This window comes from Malania oleifera, chromosome 4 (assembly GCF_029873635.1).
Source record: "Malania oleifera isolate guangnan ecotype guangnan chromosome 4, ASM2987363v1, whole genome shotgun sequence".
Lineage (NCBI taxonomy): Eukaryota > Viridiplantae > Streptophyta > Magnoliopsida > Santalales > Ximeniaceae > Malania > Malania oleifera.
In genome coordinates this window covers 114203094-114220655 of record NC_080420.1, presented here as the reverse complement: position 1 = coordinate 114220655, position 17562 = coordinate 114203094, and the positions used below count along the sequence as shown (strand labels likewise).

The window sequence follows — 17562 nt, the reverse complement described above, 5'->3', positions numbered from 1 at the left end:
TCAAGCTTGGATTAACTTTCTCTTTTAGAACATATCAGAGCTGGTTACCAGCATGTCTTGGATTCTAGTCTCGTCACCCACATTTATTTTATGGTATTTACAAATTTATTATGTGTTTATCTCTCCCTCCACGTGCTGTCGATTTGCACGTGCGGGGGAGTGTTAAATCTTGATGTATATTGTTGGTCCACAACCTAATTGTCTAAACTTTTAGAAAAAGTGGCAATCTAATATTTCTTTTATAAAAAAAATAAATTAAAACAGGTAGTTTTTACCATAACCCGAATTGAATTGAGTACTCCTTATTACAAGTATGATTTTAATAATTTTCTTTTTATCATCTATATGGTGGCTAAATAGAGTCCTAATTTACTCAAATTATATGTTTTCTATCTAAAATGTTATAATTGAATCTCAATAAAAATAAAAATATTCTCTTTACAAAGGTTTTTTTTTTTTTTGTTTGTTTTTGAAGGGTAAATTCATTAAAGGAGCAACAAGCAGAAACTTAGATCCTCGCAGGAAAGAAAATAGAGGGGCGAGGTAAGTAAAATCACTCTCCTAAATCATAACAAATACACTAAAACTCTTCCCAATCCAATGAGACAAAAGAGAATTGGAACTAATCCAATGTAAAAATTTAATAGACATTTATTTCGGTGGCTGTGGAATAGTTTCCTTTGAGGATTAAGTTTTATCTGGTTTAACTATTGAAAAGGAGTTTGAATGGGTTGCATCAAGCTTTGACAATTTCCTTATAAATTTGAGCTTTAAAGTGATGTGGCCAAGCGTGCAGAACTCAAAACTATACCATGCATGCTGCGGACACATTCTATGCCATGTGAAAAATAATTACTGAAAAATAGCTTTGAAATCCTCAGTAAAAAGCCTCGTGTGTGCGTCTATATAAAATGAGGAGGACTTCGATAGCTAGTTACAGTGGTGCCGAAAATGCTGATCGAGATGGGTTTTCTGATGAATAAGAAAGTGAATTGGTATGGGAAGAATAGGAACTACATGCCTCGCTTGGATGTTCTTGGTGCGCTGCATCCATGAAGCTGGATCAACATCGATCTCAGTGCATGCCATGGAACTAATAACGGGAAAAAGGCAGTGCATAAGGACACGTATGTAAGCACAAACCCAGCTCCACCGTCCACCCAGCACCACCGTCACCACCCAGCACCACCCAGCTTCACCCAGTAATGTAAAATGACCACCGTCACCGCCCAGCACCACCCAGCACCGCTATAACCAATGTCACTACTCGGCACCGCCATAACCTATTGGACCATGAGCTACAACAATTTCCACAACAACAGCTCTGAAGAAGGATGATTTCATCCATTTGTTAGTTTATTCGGTAAGCATTTTTTGTCCTTTTATTTGCCGTGCTGTACAGAAGGGTATAAATGTAGTAGGTTGTTTGAAGATTCTTTTCTGCAATTGTATACATACGGGTCCCTTGTAACACAGATAATTTAATTTTTAAAAGATTTCTCTCTTTTCTAGCTTTTCTTCTCTGCACGTTCATTTTCTTCTTCAATTTGTTACATGGTATCAGAGCTCCCCTCGATCGTAAATCCAGGCCATGACAACCATTATTGAAGATGCGGATTCTTCCAAAACACCTCACGATAAAAACCTAAATGAAAGATTTCTCAAATTTTCAGATCCTTTCAACCCTTTTCGCATTAACAATGGTGACCATCCTGCTGCTGCATTGGTTTCAGATTTCTCGACTGCTGATAACTATGTCAGTTGGTCTCGCGCTGTTAATCGTGCCCTTCGAGCCAAGAATAAGATTGGCTTCATCAACGAGACTATTCCTAAACTACGTAAAGTTACTGATCCATTTTTTGAAGTTTGGGAACGTTGAAGAGGACAAATTTTTTTTAACGATTGCGTCGTGCTTGTAAAATCTTTCTCTATAAATAATGAAAGAGGAATATGTGTTCTTAATGAGATATTCCATTGTTAACAATGTTCGGAATTTCATGTTTTGAAGGCTCAAGTTCGATTCGAAAAGAAAGTAAGATGCAGAATAAGCTCTTTTCCATTGTGTACGCAATTTAGATCTGACTTTAAATTTTAAAATGACAAATCTCCGGCTCTTTCAAACATTTATTTTAAAATCACTCATATAATTTTTTTTTTGAATTTATATTTTGCCGACCTGAGGCCTATACTAGGCTAGGGTGACACAACACAAATAAGGTTGTCTGTCTTCCGACCATCTCGTATCTTTGCCTACCTCTCATGGGATTAGAGCCTAAAGTGTAGGATTTAAAATCCCAACTTCAACCAATAGATGTTATATAGAAGACTTCTTTTAAATATTTGAGTTTGAGTTAACATATTAATCATGAAAAGTACTCCCATAATATATCATACATAAGTCAAAAATATCGGCATTAGAAGCTACCTAAAATTTTTAAATTAATAATGTGTGTAGAGAGAGAGAGAGAGAGAGAGACTCACAAGTGAAATTCTCAAAATATCCCCATCATTTATGAGTTTCAACCACTCCCCCTTGAAAAAAAAGGCATTACTTGTCATGCAACTAGTTAGGAACCATTACTCAACCATGGAGGTTTTTACTCAGCATTACTTCTCTTCCACGTGTCTACATTCGTAGGAACAGGCGCATGAACACTCAAGTCCAATTCGAACTCTCTTTTTTACTGGAGTAAGCCCAATTCTCCAACAATTGCTCAAGTAGGTCCTATCCCCACACATTACGTCCCTCATATTGCATTCAATGTGTCTCTAAACTAATCACACTTCTCACATATTGACCCTATTTGGATCCCTCTACCAAGTCTAGATGATCCTTATTAGTCTCGGTCACACCCTTGATCATTCAACTATTAGCACATTAGAAGAATTAACTTCACACCTTGACTTTACAACGTACTCGCTTAGAGTTACGAAGCATCGGGAGAGTCTTTATGGGGACTTAATATACATAGATGAGCATTAAATTAACCGAGATACTTGAGCCTATTAGTTAGCACTCATTTTTCACTCTATTTTTTTAATGTGAGACAAACTCGCAAGTGGAATTCTCAACAATCATTAGGTGTCTCTCCTCACGTGCCATTAAGACGAGGGGCAATTGTGTAAATAATAATAATAATAATAATAAAGAAAACTAGGGTTGTGTGCATGAGCAGATTTTTCTGGAAAAACAAAGAAAAGAAGAAAGGGTATAGTATATCATAATATTATATTATATGATTTTTTTGTTCCGAATCGCTAAATATTGATCTTATAATTTAAGATGCACGTGGGAATTAAAATTTCCTAAGGTGGGTTAGGGTACCATATTGGATCTCATAACTTGTGAAAATATTAATTTTTAATTATTATAAATTCTTATCGAGTAGAATTTTAATGACATATATATTTTTAAAGCGTGATATTTTTGACATAACAATAATTCTAGACAAATAACTTTGAAAGCCAAAAAGTATTATTTTTAAAGTTCAAACTATCTTTTTTGGGCTTTAAAAGGCAGCATAGCCCCAAACAATATTATTTGTACAAATTTTAATCCCACCTGCATCTTAAATTACAAGATCAATATTTATTGAGACAAAAAATTTTATAATATAATATTATGATACACTATGCATTATTTCTTAACTTAAGTTCATTTGGGCTTTAAAAGCTAGGCCCACTATGGGCCTTGAACTCTAAAAAAAAAAAAAAAAACCTAATTGGGCCCTTACTAACTTGGACCTCTGTTTTTGTGTGTGTGTAGGTACTTAGGTTACTAGCCTGCGAAGTCTAGGAGTGAGGTTGAGCGGAATGGGCACCTACCCAGAGAGCAGCCATTTAGGCAAAGACCTTAGACGACACTCCAATATAATAAAAATAACCTAAAAAAATGCTTTAAATTGAAATAAAAATGAGAAAAAAACGTTAAATTTTTCTATATAATGATCGGACCAAAATAGGGTGTCTTCAATATATATATATAGTTATATCATATTCCTTTTCAAGGGAATGGACGCGTATCTACAGAGGAAGAAATTGTTCGTCATTAGAAGCATTGAAAATTTTTTACATAAATCATGCTCACAAAGTGTGAAAACTAAATTAAACTTACCCTTGACAGCCTGGCATCTTATAACTTGGACAATATGTATGTGGTAGGTAAGATACTAGTAGGACATGAATGGGCAACCTAGATCATACTTATCTATAATAATCAAATTAATTAAAAACGTATAGCTAGAGAAGTTTAATTTATAGGCATCATATTCATGCATTTGATTTTAGTGTTGGTTTTGGTTTTATTTTAGGTAATAATTATACATATAATGAAAGCATGGGTTTATTATGAGTTTTCAAAGCTTCCCTAGCGAGCTTGACAAGTGTCATGCGAATGGAATTTCGCCAAAATTAACAATTACTTAATAGTCTAGCTATCTCGGTGAACAATTTTCTCTTTTGTTCATAAATTATATATATACTTAGAAACTTAATTAATTTTGATCCGCTCAAATAGTTTTCATTTTTTGAACACATGAGTCATCAAAATGAAATTATTATAATTTAATGCATCTTTCTTAAAAGAGTAGTTCGTATTTGAACCATGTAGGCGTACGATGAACCTTTGATTTGTAATGTGATGTTTTGAATCTTGCATACACATCTTTTAATTATATCGTAACATTTCTTGAATTTTTCAAATACGAACACTCAACCTCCTAATTTTTTTAAAATCATAAAATTTTTTGTTAAAAAATTTAACTATTAACAAAACAAAACTTCCACAAAAGAATTATTATGTCATCCTAATGTCAAATGATTGCGCAAAACGATCGAACAGTTAAACCATTCAATTCGAGAATTTATTTGGTTTTTGATTCATTTAATTGGTTTTCAGAATTTATAATGTTTTGATGAAGAAAGTGTTGTTTGTGCAATCTTTACGCACCGATAGAGATATAATATGTAATCAAATAATATATTACATGTCATGCTGGCATAAAAAACAGAAGTGAAGAGAATCAAGGTGTCTATCTTGTAAAGGAGGCCTTTCAAAATATTTATAAAATCTGACAAATATATTAACTGTGTTTTAAATTTTTAATCATTTATGAAAACACGTAATTAATGAATATATGCAAAAGATATTTTGTGTTAATCATTTATGAAAACACGTAATTAAGGAACAGTATAATCTCAACTACGTAGTATATATGCACACAAATCTCTCTCTCTCTCTCTCTAAAAATGGCAGCTCCCAAGCCATCCTTGAGCACTACCCAGAGACTCTTCCTTCTCCTTCTCCTCTGCTTCTCTCCGCCCCTCTTCCTCCTCTTCTCCGCCACCCTCGGACCCGCGCCGCCCCAGCACCGTCGCCCCCCAGAGTGGTTCGACGTCGTCTCGGCCCACTTCAAGGGCAGGCCCATCAGAATCGGCATGGTCAACTTGGCCGCCGACGACGAAAGCGACGTAAACAGGGTCGCGGGCGAACTAGCCGAGCTGGTCCCCGTCCGGTTCGACCGGGTCTCAGACCGTGTCCGGTGGCCGGATCTGTTCCCGGAGTGGATCGACGAGGAGGGGAGGTGGAAACCAGCGTCTTGCCCCGACGTCCCGATGCCCAGAGACTACGGCGAGCTGGACGTGGTGGTGGCGAGGATCCCCTGCGGGGCGAGGGACGTGTTTAGGCTGCAGGTGAATCTGGTGGTGGCGAATCTAGCGGCCAGGAGCGGGCGGAGGAAAGGGGACGTGGATCGGAGGGTGTACGCGGTGTTTGTGGGGCCGTGCGGGCCCATGGTGGAGATCTTCAGATGCGATGACGTGGTGATGAAGAGGGAAGGGGAGGTGTGGGTGTATAGGCCTGATCTCAGGAGATTGAAGCAGAAAGCGCTCATGCCTGTTGGCTCTTGCCAACTTGCTCCTCCCTACACACAACCAGGTTAGTACATTTGTTTTTAATCAATTAATTTTAGTTAATTTATTCATGAAATTTTAATTAATTTAATTTTATATTTCTCTAATGTTATAATATTTAGTAAGGATATTTATGAGACAAAAAAAAAAAGTAGAACTTTTCTTCAATTAAATTCAAAATAAATATTAATTTGAAATACATAAATATATTTAACGAGGTGTCAGTGACACTTTCAAACAAAAAGTAACTTGCATTTTATGATTTTGGTTGTATACCATATATAGGTTGTCTATTTAGAGGATAAAGTTGTCATTTAATATGCTAAATTTGTTTAAGGAAATGTATAATTTAATAAATTTGAGAAAACACGTTCCTTAATTATAAGTGTTTCTAAATTAATTATGTTTTCAATTAGGGCATAGATTTTATATGAGCGGGACAATTATTTTAATTTATTTTTTATTGTACATTTTTTATTTGTTTTAAATGTTTTGAATTGAAATGTTGCTTTTCCCAAATGCTTCCTAGCTACGACACGCTTAATTGTTAGAAATAATATTTTTTAAATAACTACAAAAATATTGTCTTATTATTTTTTTTTTCTAATTTTCAAATTTTTGCTTAAAAAAATTGTAATTTTGAAGTCTAGAAAAAGATAAAAATAATAAAATATATTTCACAACCCCTAAATATTTTGTTAGAAGGTGGTTGTACGCACAAGCTAGATGTACAAAAAAATTAATGAATATGGGAAAGTAAGAGTTGCATATGTTGAAGATTAAACTTGAAGACCGGCAGCCCACCTCCATTGAAGACCGGCAGCCCACCGTTGTGGACATTGGAGATTTGCAGGCAACCTACTCCACCTACCAGCCCACCGCTATTGAAGATTTGCACCCACCATTGTTGATTATTTGATTTCTATAATTACTATAAATAGCTGAGTTGTGTGTGAGTAAATGTGAGCAATGTGGTGTGTGAGAGAGATTAGCCAGTGAGCCGTGAGAGAGATTTTAATTCCTCTGTATTATTTTCAGATTGAAATATACTTGTTTGGTATTTATCCTCACTGAGTTTCAGTCACAGCCAGTGACTGAGTGCTCCTCTCCACCCATCAGTGGTATCAGAGCGTCTAGGTACGCCGGAATTCGCCAAACAGAGGCGAACAGAGGAGAAATCTGATTTTCTCCCAGTTTTGAAGTTGCTCCAAATCCCAAATTGAGCATGCCATTGTGCAATTAGACTCAAGACGATTCCAACGGTGGAAACTACGTCTCAAACGAACACAAGGAGAGTATACACGCGCTCCCACGCGCCTCCCACGAAGACAGCGCTCTTCCCACGCGCTGCACGCGCCGACGAAGACTCCGGCAGACGGCGACACGCGCCTCACGCTCCTGCACGCGTCTTCTTCGCCCGATTGGTGAGATCCGACCCGGACAGCGACCCGCAACCCGGCCCAGCGACCAGCAACCCTGATCCGTACCCGCGCCTTGACCCGCATCCGACCCGCTCCCAGCAGCGACACGCGGCACGCGCAGAGGACGCCACGTGGGGTAACGGAACAGTTAACGCCGTTAAGCGGCCGTTAAGTTGAACCGGTTAGTTTAAAAATTCACCAGAATTTCCTATAGCCGGTTCGGTGATTTTTAGACCGGTTCTTTGCAAACCAAAACCGGTTCCTAAGGTTTTTCAATCTTCTGAATTTATTGGTGGCATTAGATTTACCGAAATCAGCCCCCATTTCTCTATTTTTTATATATTAAATTCGATGGCTAACGGTACTATCCAATCGGTCATTCCAAAATTGACCCGAGAGAATTATGACAACTGGTCGATTCAAATGAGAGTCCTTTTAGGTTCTCAGGATGTCATGGACATCGTTGAAGATGGGTACAGAGAAAGCCCATCAAAAGAAGTCGAAGCAGCTATGCCCGAAGCTCAAAGAACAACCTTGCGAGCCGATCGAAAGAAAGATTGCAAGGCAAAATCTATAATCTACCAAGGCCTTGATGAGACCACGTTCGAGATCATCGCCTCCGCAAAGACATCTAAAGAAGTTTGGGACTCTCTTCATCGAACACACAAAGGTGCAGATAAAGTAAAAAAGATTCGTCTTCAGACATTGCGAGGTGAGTTCGAATCTCTTAAAATGAAGTCTACTGAATCCATTTCAGACTACTATACACGAGTAATGGTAGTATCAAATCAATTAAGAAGAAATGGAGAAATTCTCAATGACGAGAGAATTTGTGAAAAAATTTTGCGATCTTTAGATCCAAAATATGATTATATAGCTGTGACCCTAGAAGAAACAAAAGACTTGGAAACAATGTCTGTAGAAGAACTTGTGGGCTCACTCCAAGCCCATGAGCAAAAAGTCAATAGAAGAAGTGATGATAAAGCAATGGAGCAAGCTCTCCAAACGAAGTTGTCCCTCACTACAGATAGATACGACAAAGGGGGGACGTCACAACAAGGAAGAGGACGAGACCGAGGATCTCGTGGAAGAAATTCTGGAAATTTTAACTCCAGAGAAGGTGGCAGAGGCAGAAGAGGTCCCACTAGAGGAGGACGAAATCAACAGAGCTATGTCCCACAAGGCAGAGGACAAGGAAGAAGAGGAGGATATAATAATCGCTCAAATGTAGACAAAAGAAACATTCAATGCTACAATTGTCACAAGTATGGACACTATAGCAATGAATGTTGGGGACGACAACAAGAAAAGGTTAGCGAGGAGGCCAACCTTGCCGAAACAGATCATGCAAATGGAGAGTCATTGATGCTGATGGCACACAATGCAACTCCTCAGGACCAAAGCGTTTGGTACCTTGATTCTGGAGCCAGCAACCATATGACTGGCAGAAAGAACCTATTCTTTGAACTTGATGAGAAAGTTCAGGGGGAGATATCTTTCGGAGATAATTCTAAAATTGCAGTCCAAGGGAGAGGAGATGTTTTGATCAAACAGAAGTCTGGAGATCATGCTTACATCTCCAACGTCTACTATGTGCCAGCCATGAAGACTAATATACTTAGTCTCGGACAGCTCGTGGAGAGAGGCTATCGAATTAGCCTCAGTGATAAGCAGATGGTGATAATAGATGCTCGAGGAAAGCTTGTTACTCGAGTTCAAATGGCAAAGAATCGAATGTTTCCGCTCGCCATCCAACATGATACGCCAAGGTGTTTGAGCGCTATCATCAAAGACAAAGACTGGCTATGGCATCTAAGGTATGGGCATCTAAACTTTGAAAGTTTGAAACAATTGGGAAGCAAGAAGATGGTGAAGGGCTTACCCAATATTCATCATCCAAATGTAATATGTGAAAGCTGTATTTTAAGCAAGCAACATAGAAACAGCTTTGGAAAGCAAGCCGACTGGAGATCAACCATGCCGCTCCAGCTAATACACACAGATGTGTGTGGTCCATTAAGACCATTTTCGAATGGACAGAATCGATACTTCCTCACCTTCATCGACGACTACAGCAGGAAGACCTGGGTCTACTTCTTGAAAAGGAAGTCAGAGGTATTCGATAAGTTCAAAGAGTTCAAAACTCTTGTGGAGAAACAAAGTGGCTTCCGCATCAAGTCACTCCGGTCAGACCAAGGAGGAGAGTACAAAGACGAAGCTTTCCTGGAATTCCTTAGACAACAAGGAATTCAGAAACAGTTCACACCATCATACACTCCCCAGTTGAATGGTGTAGCTGAAAGGAAGAACCGCACAATTCTTAACATGGCTAGAAGCATGTTAAAGGATAAGAATGTGCCCAAGAGTTTTTGGGCAGAAGCAGTGTTATGTGCAGTCTATCTGCTAAATAGGTGTCCAACGAAGAGTCTTGATACAAAGACACCATATGAAGCCTGGAGTACTCACAAGCCCAGTGTGAGTCATCTTAGGGTGTTTGGCTCCATAGCCTACGCCAAGATCCCAGAAGCAAGAAGGACAAAGCTGGATGATAAAGGAGAGAAGTGTATCCTTGTAGGATATGGCGATAGCACCATGGGATATCGACTCTACAATCCCATCAACAAGAAAGTCTTTCACAGTCGGGATGTCATCTTTGAAGAAAATGAATCCTGGAAATGGGACCAGGTTGAATGTTCCAAAGATGCGGAATTGACACTTGAAGGAGAAGAACCTACACAGACAAGAGAAGTGGCTATCGAGCCACAAATTCCTGAGTTGCAGACACCTCCACATGGTTCACCACAGACAAATGAAGCTCCATCATCAATAGAGCGTGAAATCTCAGACATGAGACCTAGAGGAGCTCGAAATCTAGCCGATCTATATGAAAATACAGAACCAATGGAAGAATATATTGCTCTAAACTGCCTGTTGCTAACTAGCGACCCAATTAGCTTTGAGAAAGCTAACGAAGAAAACAAATGGAGAAAAATGATGGATGAGAAGATACAATCCATCAAGAAGAACAAGACTTGGGAGTTGACAAATCTCCTGAAGAGCCACAAAACTATTGGTGTAAAATGGGTCTACAAGACCAAGAAGAACACTCAAAGAGAAGTCCAGAGATACAAAGCAAAACATGTCGCCAAGGGTTACAGGAAGAAAGAAATGAAATTGATATCTTGCAGAACGTATGATCAGATTGCTGACATTTTCACAAAACCACTCAGACATGATATTTTTGCAAGACTGAAGACAATGCTCGGAATGACAAAATTAGGAGAGTCAAGTTTAAGGGGGGATGTTGAAGATTAAACTTGAAGACCGGCAGCCCACCTCCATTGAAGACCGGCAGCCCACCGTTGTGGACATTGGAGATTTGCAGGCAACCTACTCCACCTACCAGCCCACCGCTATTGAAGATTTGCACCCACCATTGTTGATTATTTGATTTCTATAATTACTATAAATAGCTGAGTTGTGTGTGAGTAAATGTGAGCAATGTGGTGTGTGAGAGAGATTAGCCAGTGAGCCATGAGAGAGATTTTAATTCCTCTGTATTATTTTCAGATTGAAATATACTTGTTTGGTATTTATCCTCACTGAGTTTCAGTCACAGCCAGTGACTGAGTGCTCCTCTCCACCCATCAGCATAGGATATTGTTTGGTGGCTTTTTAAGTTTCACATATATATATATATATATATATATATATATATATTTTTTTTTTTTTTTCTTTTATTTTTTTCCTTTTGTCCTCTAAAAATTCTCATTACACCTATTTCTTCATTGCGCGCATATTCATATTTTCATAGTTTTTCATTCCATACATCCCTTTTAGGTTTAGAGATGAATTCATCAAGTTTGAACGTTGAGCGTTTACACAACAAGATAACTAATCTCTCATTCAATATTATTACTACTATGTCGTTTGGTTATGAAATTTATTTATTTTGTTGATTATATAGAAAATTCGATCGAATACTACAAAGTTTTTAGTAAAAAAGCTGTTGATTTAAGTGTTAAATGAAATTTAATTAAAATTCTTAGTGGTACGATCCTTTTAGAGAACTGAATGATAATTTTTTATATTTAGAAAATTATGAGTCTCGAATTCAAATCTTAAGAGGAGTATCAAGGGATATTATGATATGGGCCCAAACACGAGGGTACCTCCTGCTGTGTAGTCGAAACCCTGTTTGTTCTTCTGATGTAATGCGAGGAAAAAAAAAAAAAATTTATTATGATGTGTTTGGGAGTATGGATTTCGGACCTTAGATTTGGATTTGAGTGGATTTGAATAGATCTCAGTACAATTTTAAATTATATTTTATACAAACTCGATACAATTTCAAATTCAAGACTTCTCGATACAGAGATGTATGTGTGTTTTGCAGTTAGAGATAAAGGTTGTTTGAGTTATTGCCTGGTGGGTACCTTAATTAAAACTGTAAGAAAGAGATGATGCAGGATGCAAATGAAGCAAAAAGTACGATGTGTTGCAAAAAGGTTGGTTGGTGGCTTTTGGTGGTTTAACTAATGGTTGTTTCTATGCTTCTCTATGAAGTATTTAATTTTAAAATCATCCTAATCCTAGTTATATAAATAATTTATTTGAAAACTTTAATATTATTTTTAATATTTTTTCACTAATAAATTATTAAATATAGACAAGTGCATCCATTGAATGGCGACATCTTTGACTGTGCTGCCTTTGGGTCAAGTAATAAATTGGTCCAATCTTTTTTTACAGAGTCAAAAATCTAAACACATTAACTGGGAAAGCAATAAAACCCTTGCTTTTATCTTCACAGAACACAACTCTTAATTCCCATTTGCTTAATTCAATTTCTTTTCATTACTTATAACAGTTAGTAATTTAATAAGAAATTCAAGAAGTTAACGTTAATAAAAAAAATTTTAAATAAGGGCAAATTTATTAAAGGAGTGACAAGCAAGATGCTTAAATCCTCTCGAACGAAAGAAAAGAACAAAGAAAGGAGAGGTGAGTTTTTTCACCCTCCTAGATCATAGCAGATATTGGAAAAGATAAGGCAAGAGGGAATTGGACCTAGTCCAAAGGTACAAGTTTGATAGACATTTATCATACACCTTTGCAGCTGTGGAGTAGTCTTCCATATAGATTCTTCTTTTCATTTCCTTCCATATTTCCTAACAGATGATTGCCGGAATAGCTGCTTTCATCCTTTTAAGAAACCCTTTGAGCTTTGAAAAATTCAATGCTAAAAACATTGATTTCATAGTGTTCGGCATGACCATGTGGTTACTGATTCTCTGACACATAATAGCCCAAATTTGCTTGGTAAAATGACAATGCATGAAAATGTGATCAACTCCTTCACTTTCCTTCTTACATAAGACAGACATAGAGGCCATCCTCCAACCTCTTTTTTGTAGATTGTTTGTTGTAAGAATTCTGTTGTTAATTGCAAGCCAGCGGAAGACGCTCACCTTTGATAGAATGAAAGAGCTCCACAATTGATAGTATGAGATTCTTAGATTGTTACAATTGTTCCTGCTTGTGAGTTGATTGTAGAGGCTATACACCATGAAGGCCTGAGATGCAGTGAGGGTCCAAGAACACAAATCTCTTCTCCACTTGTTTAATTATATTGGCGTAGTATAGAAATTTAAACAACTTCAAAACTTTATTAATCTCCTTGCCCTTGACGTGTCTGTCAAATGATAAATCCCAAAAATGTCTGTTATTGAGGAATCTCAATTATTTTGCCACTTTAGCATCCTTTTGACTATTCATGCATATGGAAAAGGCTCGGAAAAAGTTCCTGAAGAGTGGCTTTTGCAGCCCATTTATCAATCAAAATTTTGTTTTACTCCCATCTCCAACATTGATCATCATATGTTCCTAATTGGTAGTTTTGAGTTTGTTAAAATTTTTCCAAAGGCCCCAACTTGTGCCTCCGCCATTAGACTTTGGTTAACAGTCTACAATGTCGTATATGTGCTTGATACTGATCACCACTTTCCAGAGAGTTTCGTATTCCCTGATGAACCTCCATATCGATCCATTTCCCCATAAGAGCTTTGTTGATATTCTCTAATTGTTTAATTTCTAGTCTACCTTGCTTTTTTGATGGAGTAACTATGCTCCATTTGGCGAGGGGATATTTGAAGTTTTCCTATGTTCCCCTCCACAAGAAGTTTCTTTGAATTCTTTCTATACCATGTGCCACTTTTTTAAGGAATAGGAAACATAGACATGTATTATATGAGTTGGTTGGAGAGCACAAAGTTTAAAAGGGCCAGTCTACCTCCCAAAGAAAGGAACTTTGATTTCAAGGTGGTCTGCTTTCTCTCCAAATTTTCCACCACCGGGTCCCAAATGTGTCTCGAGATTGATTTGGCTACAAGTGGGAGTCTCAGGTATTACGTGGGGAAAGAGTCCAATTTGCACTTGAGGATTCTAGCATTCCACTCTACACCTACAACTCCTCCAACTGGGAAGCAGCAACTCTTGGACAGATTTATTTTTAGCCCCACAACTGTCTCAAAACAGAGAAGGATAGCTCATAAATTTCTTGTTGTTGCGCAGTGATTTTAATCTTCCAAATTAACAAAATAAATCTCACAAAGAACATTCACAGAAAAATGGAGGCGAGAGATTTTATGTGGTTCAGTAAGGTTGTCTACGTCTATGGATAGTGCACCTGAAGAAAAATTCTCTATGAAACGATGGCAGTATAAAATCTTATCAGTCTCTCATCGATCCTAGATCCCCTGTACACCCTTTCACCTTCAACCTGTTGAAGAAAAGTTCTTCCTGAAGAGAACCCCCCTCTAGCTCTCCTTGCACAAAATGACAAACAATCCATTTATTTTCCCATGGCTTACAAATATATATACATATATGATACCACACAACCGTTGGATTTAGAGATGATCCAACAACTGTGATAAAAGCCACAAATAAATAAAAATAAACATATTTTTTAACATTTTTGAATTCTAAAGAGGAGTTCCTACAATTAATAAATTTTTAGCATACGTTAGCTTCATGCAAACACGATGTCATATTAAAAATACACTGATTAGCTTCGATTCTTGCAAACACAATATCAAAACGTACCTAAAATTGAGAATCCAACACGCCACAATATTAATTTACTGTTTGTCATACAATTTTTCTCTAGTAATGTGATATCAATCTTAATTAGGATAAGTGAAACCTTTCACAATTAGTTAATTTCAAAAAAAAAAAAAAATTACCGAATATATTTCACACTACTTGTGAGCATTTCTTGTCATGAATAGAGTTTTCTCTCTACAATATCAGCAAAGATTTGCTTCACGTATATTAAAAAGAACTAATAATTTATTACTCATTGCTTGGTTAGTTGTACAAAGATTGTACACTTCTGCTTTGTAGATACAATCTCAAGTTTGCAACAACTTAATTACTTTTTAAAAAAAAATTTTTTTTTTTTCAAAGATGATAGTTCAATTATAAACATTAGCAGGATATTTTTTATCATCCTCCAAATTGGCATTGGTAGCCAGCACTATTTAAGTTATTTATTACAAATATAAACAAAAAAATCTCTTTTTATTACTAAGAAGCACTATTTCTTTAAAAAAAAAAATTTTTAAAAACTAATAAGATGAATTTCTTTTAAATGTATATATAGAATGATAAAATAGACTCGTACAAATTAAAGATGGCAATCTACGTAGAAGTATTGACTTTTAGAAGTCAAACTCAATTAATTAAAATTAATTTATTAGCTTTCTTAGGCTACTGTCCTAGGAATGAAGTCCATGCCTCACACTTTATCTTTTCAAGATGCCTCTCCCTAGATATCGAGAGCTTTGTATGAGAATTTCATCTGTTATTTTAGATGTCATACACATCGTAAATTAGCCTCACATTCATTAATATCAAGTGAAGGGAGCTCCTCCATCTGTATAATTTCTCATAGATGTCACCTTTAAGATGGCTAATACTTCCCTAATTAATATGATCTAAAGTCTAAATGTTATAAAATGACATATTCCCTAATTGGTGAATCCTAGATCTTTTCATTCGCAGGCCTCTAAAAAATGTAACATTTGTTTCCATCAATTGGCATGCAGGAAAGGAGCTGTGGAGAGAGTATATTATACCCAAAGAAGAGTATATTATACCCAAAGAAGCCTACGCCACAATCCTCCACTCCTCCCAAGCCTACACCTGCGGCGCCATAGCTTTAGCCCAAACCCTCCTCCGCACCAACACCACCAGAGACCTCCTCCTCCTCGCCGACACCACCATCTCCGCCTCCGCCCTCCATGGCCTTGCCGCCGCCGGCTGGAAGATCAAACCCATCCAACGCATCCGCAACCCACACGCACGACCAGGCGCCTACAACGAATGGAACTACAGCAAGCTCCGGCTCTGGCAACTCACTGAGTACGACAAACTCATCTTCATCGACGCCGACCTCATTGTCCTCAAGAACATGGACTTCTTCTTCCTTTACCCGCAAATGTCTGCCGCCGGCAATAGCGAGTCCATGTTCAACTCCGGCATCATGGTGGTGGAGCCGTCGCAGTGCATGTTCGAAACCCTAATGGAGATGACCAAGACCCTGAGCTCATACAACGGCGGCGACCAAGGGTTTCTGAACGAGGTGTTTACGTGGTGGCACCGGTGGCCGACGAATGTGAACCATCTGAAGATGTTTAAGGGGAGAAAACGCATTGAGAGATCAAGGTTAAAGGACTTGTATGCGATTCACTACTTGGGGTTGAAGCCGTGGATGTGCTATAGGGACTATGACTGCAACTGGGATAGGTGGAATCACAGGATATTTGCGGATGACGGGGCTCACCGGCGGTGGTGGGATGAGGTTTACGAGGGGATGCCGAGAGAGTTGCAGGGGTATTGCAAGCTGACAAAAGATATGGAGGCAAAGATAAGGAAGTGGAGAGGGGTGGCAAGAAGGAGGAACTTTTCGGACAAGCATTGGAAGATGGAGGTGAAGGATCCTAGGCAGTACACCTTTGGTTGATGTCTGTGGTATGGTGAAAATTAGGGTTTTGAATGAAGTTTGCTTTGTCTGTCACAAATTAGATAGGAATTAATGACTGTTATAGAATGTTACGCAACAACTCTATTAAATTGGTTGTCATTGTTACTAGGGTATACAGAAGTGAAATTTGAAAATGAAAAGGGTTTGGAAATTTGTAATGTTAAATATGTCATTGTATTCTTGAAAAAATAAAAAGGCTATATCATTCTAATTGGGGCAAACAATACTTTAAAAAAAAAAAATGGTAATATTGAATTTATTCAAAGGGAAAGGATATGTATAGAGGAAAAGAGAAGAATGTACAAAAACCCGATGAACGCTACAATAGAGTTAGCAACCAAGATGTATAACTCACTCAAAGAACATTCCATTCCAACAAGTTGCTGAGAATTTTGAGGTAAATCATATTTGTATCTACAACTTTGTTAATGAAGACTCCATTGTTCCTCTCTTTCTAGATTTCCTAAGTGGTTGCTACAATGATTGAAAGTTTCAACAATTTTTGTTGTTTTTTTTTTTAAAAAAAAGAAGGTAAATTTATATTAAAGGAGCTAGAAGCAAGAAACTTCAATCCTCCCTACCTCTTGAAGGAAAAATAGAATAGAAAGGGGAAGGGATCGATGAACTTAATCACCCTCCCAAATTTTGAAAAATGCAGGAAAACTCTTCCCAATCCAAGTTAGACAACAAAAATTAGATTTAGTTCAAAGATACAAATTTGATAAACACTTATACATCATACACCTTCGAAGCAGTGGAGTAGTTTTCCTTAAGAATCTTCCATTCCTTTCCTTCCAAATTTCCCAACAAATGGCTCTTAGAATAACTGCTTTCATCTTTCTAAGAAATCCTTTGAGCTTTGAACAATTCCATGCTAAGAACATTGATTTCAACGTATTCGACATGACCATGTGATTACACGTTCCTTTGCACACAATAGCTCAAATTTGCTTGCTAAATGATAGTGCAAGAAAATGTTTTCATCATTCTATTTTTTAACTACATATTAATTTTAATAATTAAATTAGGACAAGAATAATTTTCATTTTAATTTTTTTGGTTCTATTTTGTTTTTAACATAGTTTTTGCTAACTTACGTAATTTCCCTTTACACCGATCCAAATAGCTCTTCATCGAGGTAGTAGTGATGTGAGTAAGTAGCTTAGTTGGACATAACAACCC

The 17562-nt window shown here is 37.4% G+C and overlaps 1 protein-coding gene across 1 annotated transcript; it reads left to right on the top strand.

Moving 5' to 3' along the window:
* The first annotated feature begins 5247 nt into the window (after positions 1 to 5247).
* On the top strand, positions 5248 to 16591 carry LOC131152697 (putative UDP-glucuronate:xylan alpha-glucuronosyltransferase 5). The gene is made up of 2 exons (XM_058104505.1): positions 5248 to 5935; positions 15443 to 16591. The coding sequence occupies exons 1-2, from the start codon at positions 5248 to 5250 to the stop codon at positions 16357 to 16359; spliced, it is 1605 nt and encodes a 534-aa protein (XP_057960488.1). The 3' UTR covers positions 16360 to 16591.
* Positions 16592 to 17562: the final 971 nt, after the last annotated feature.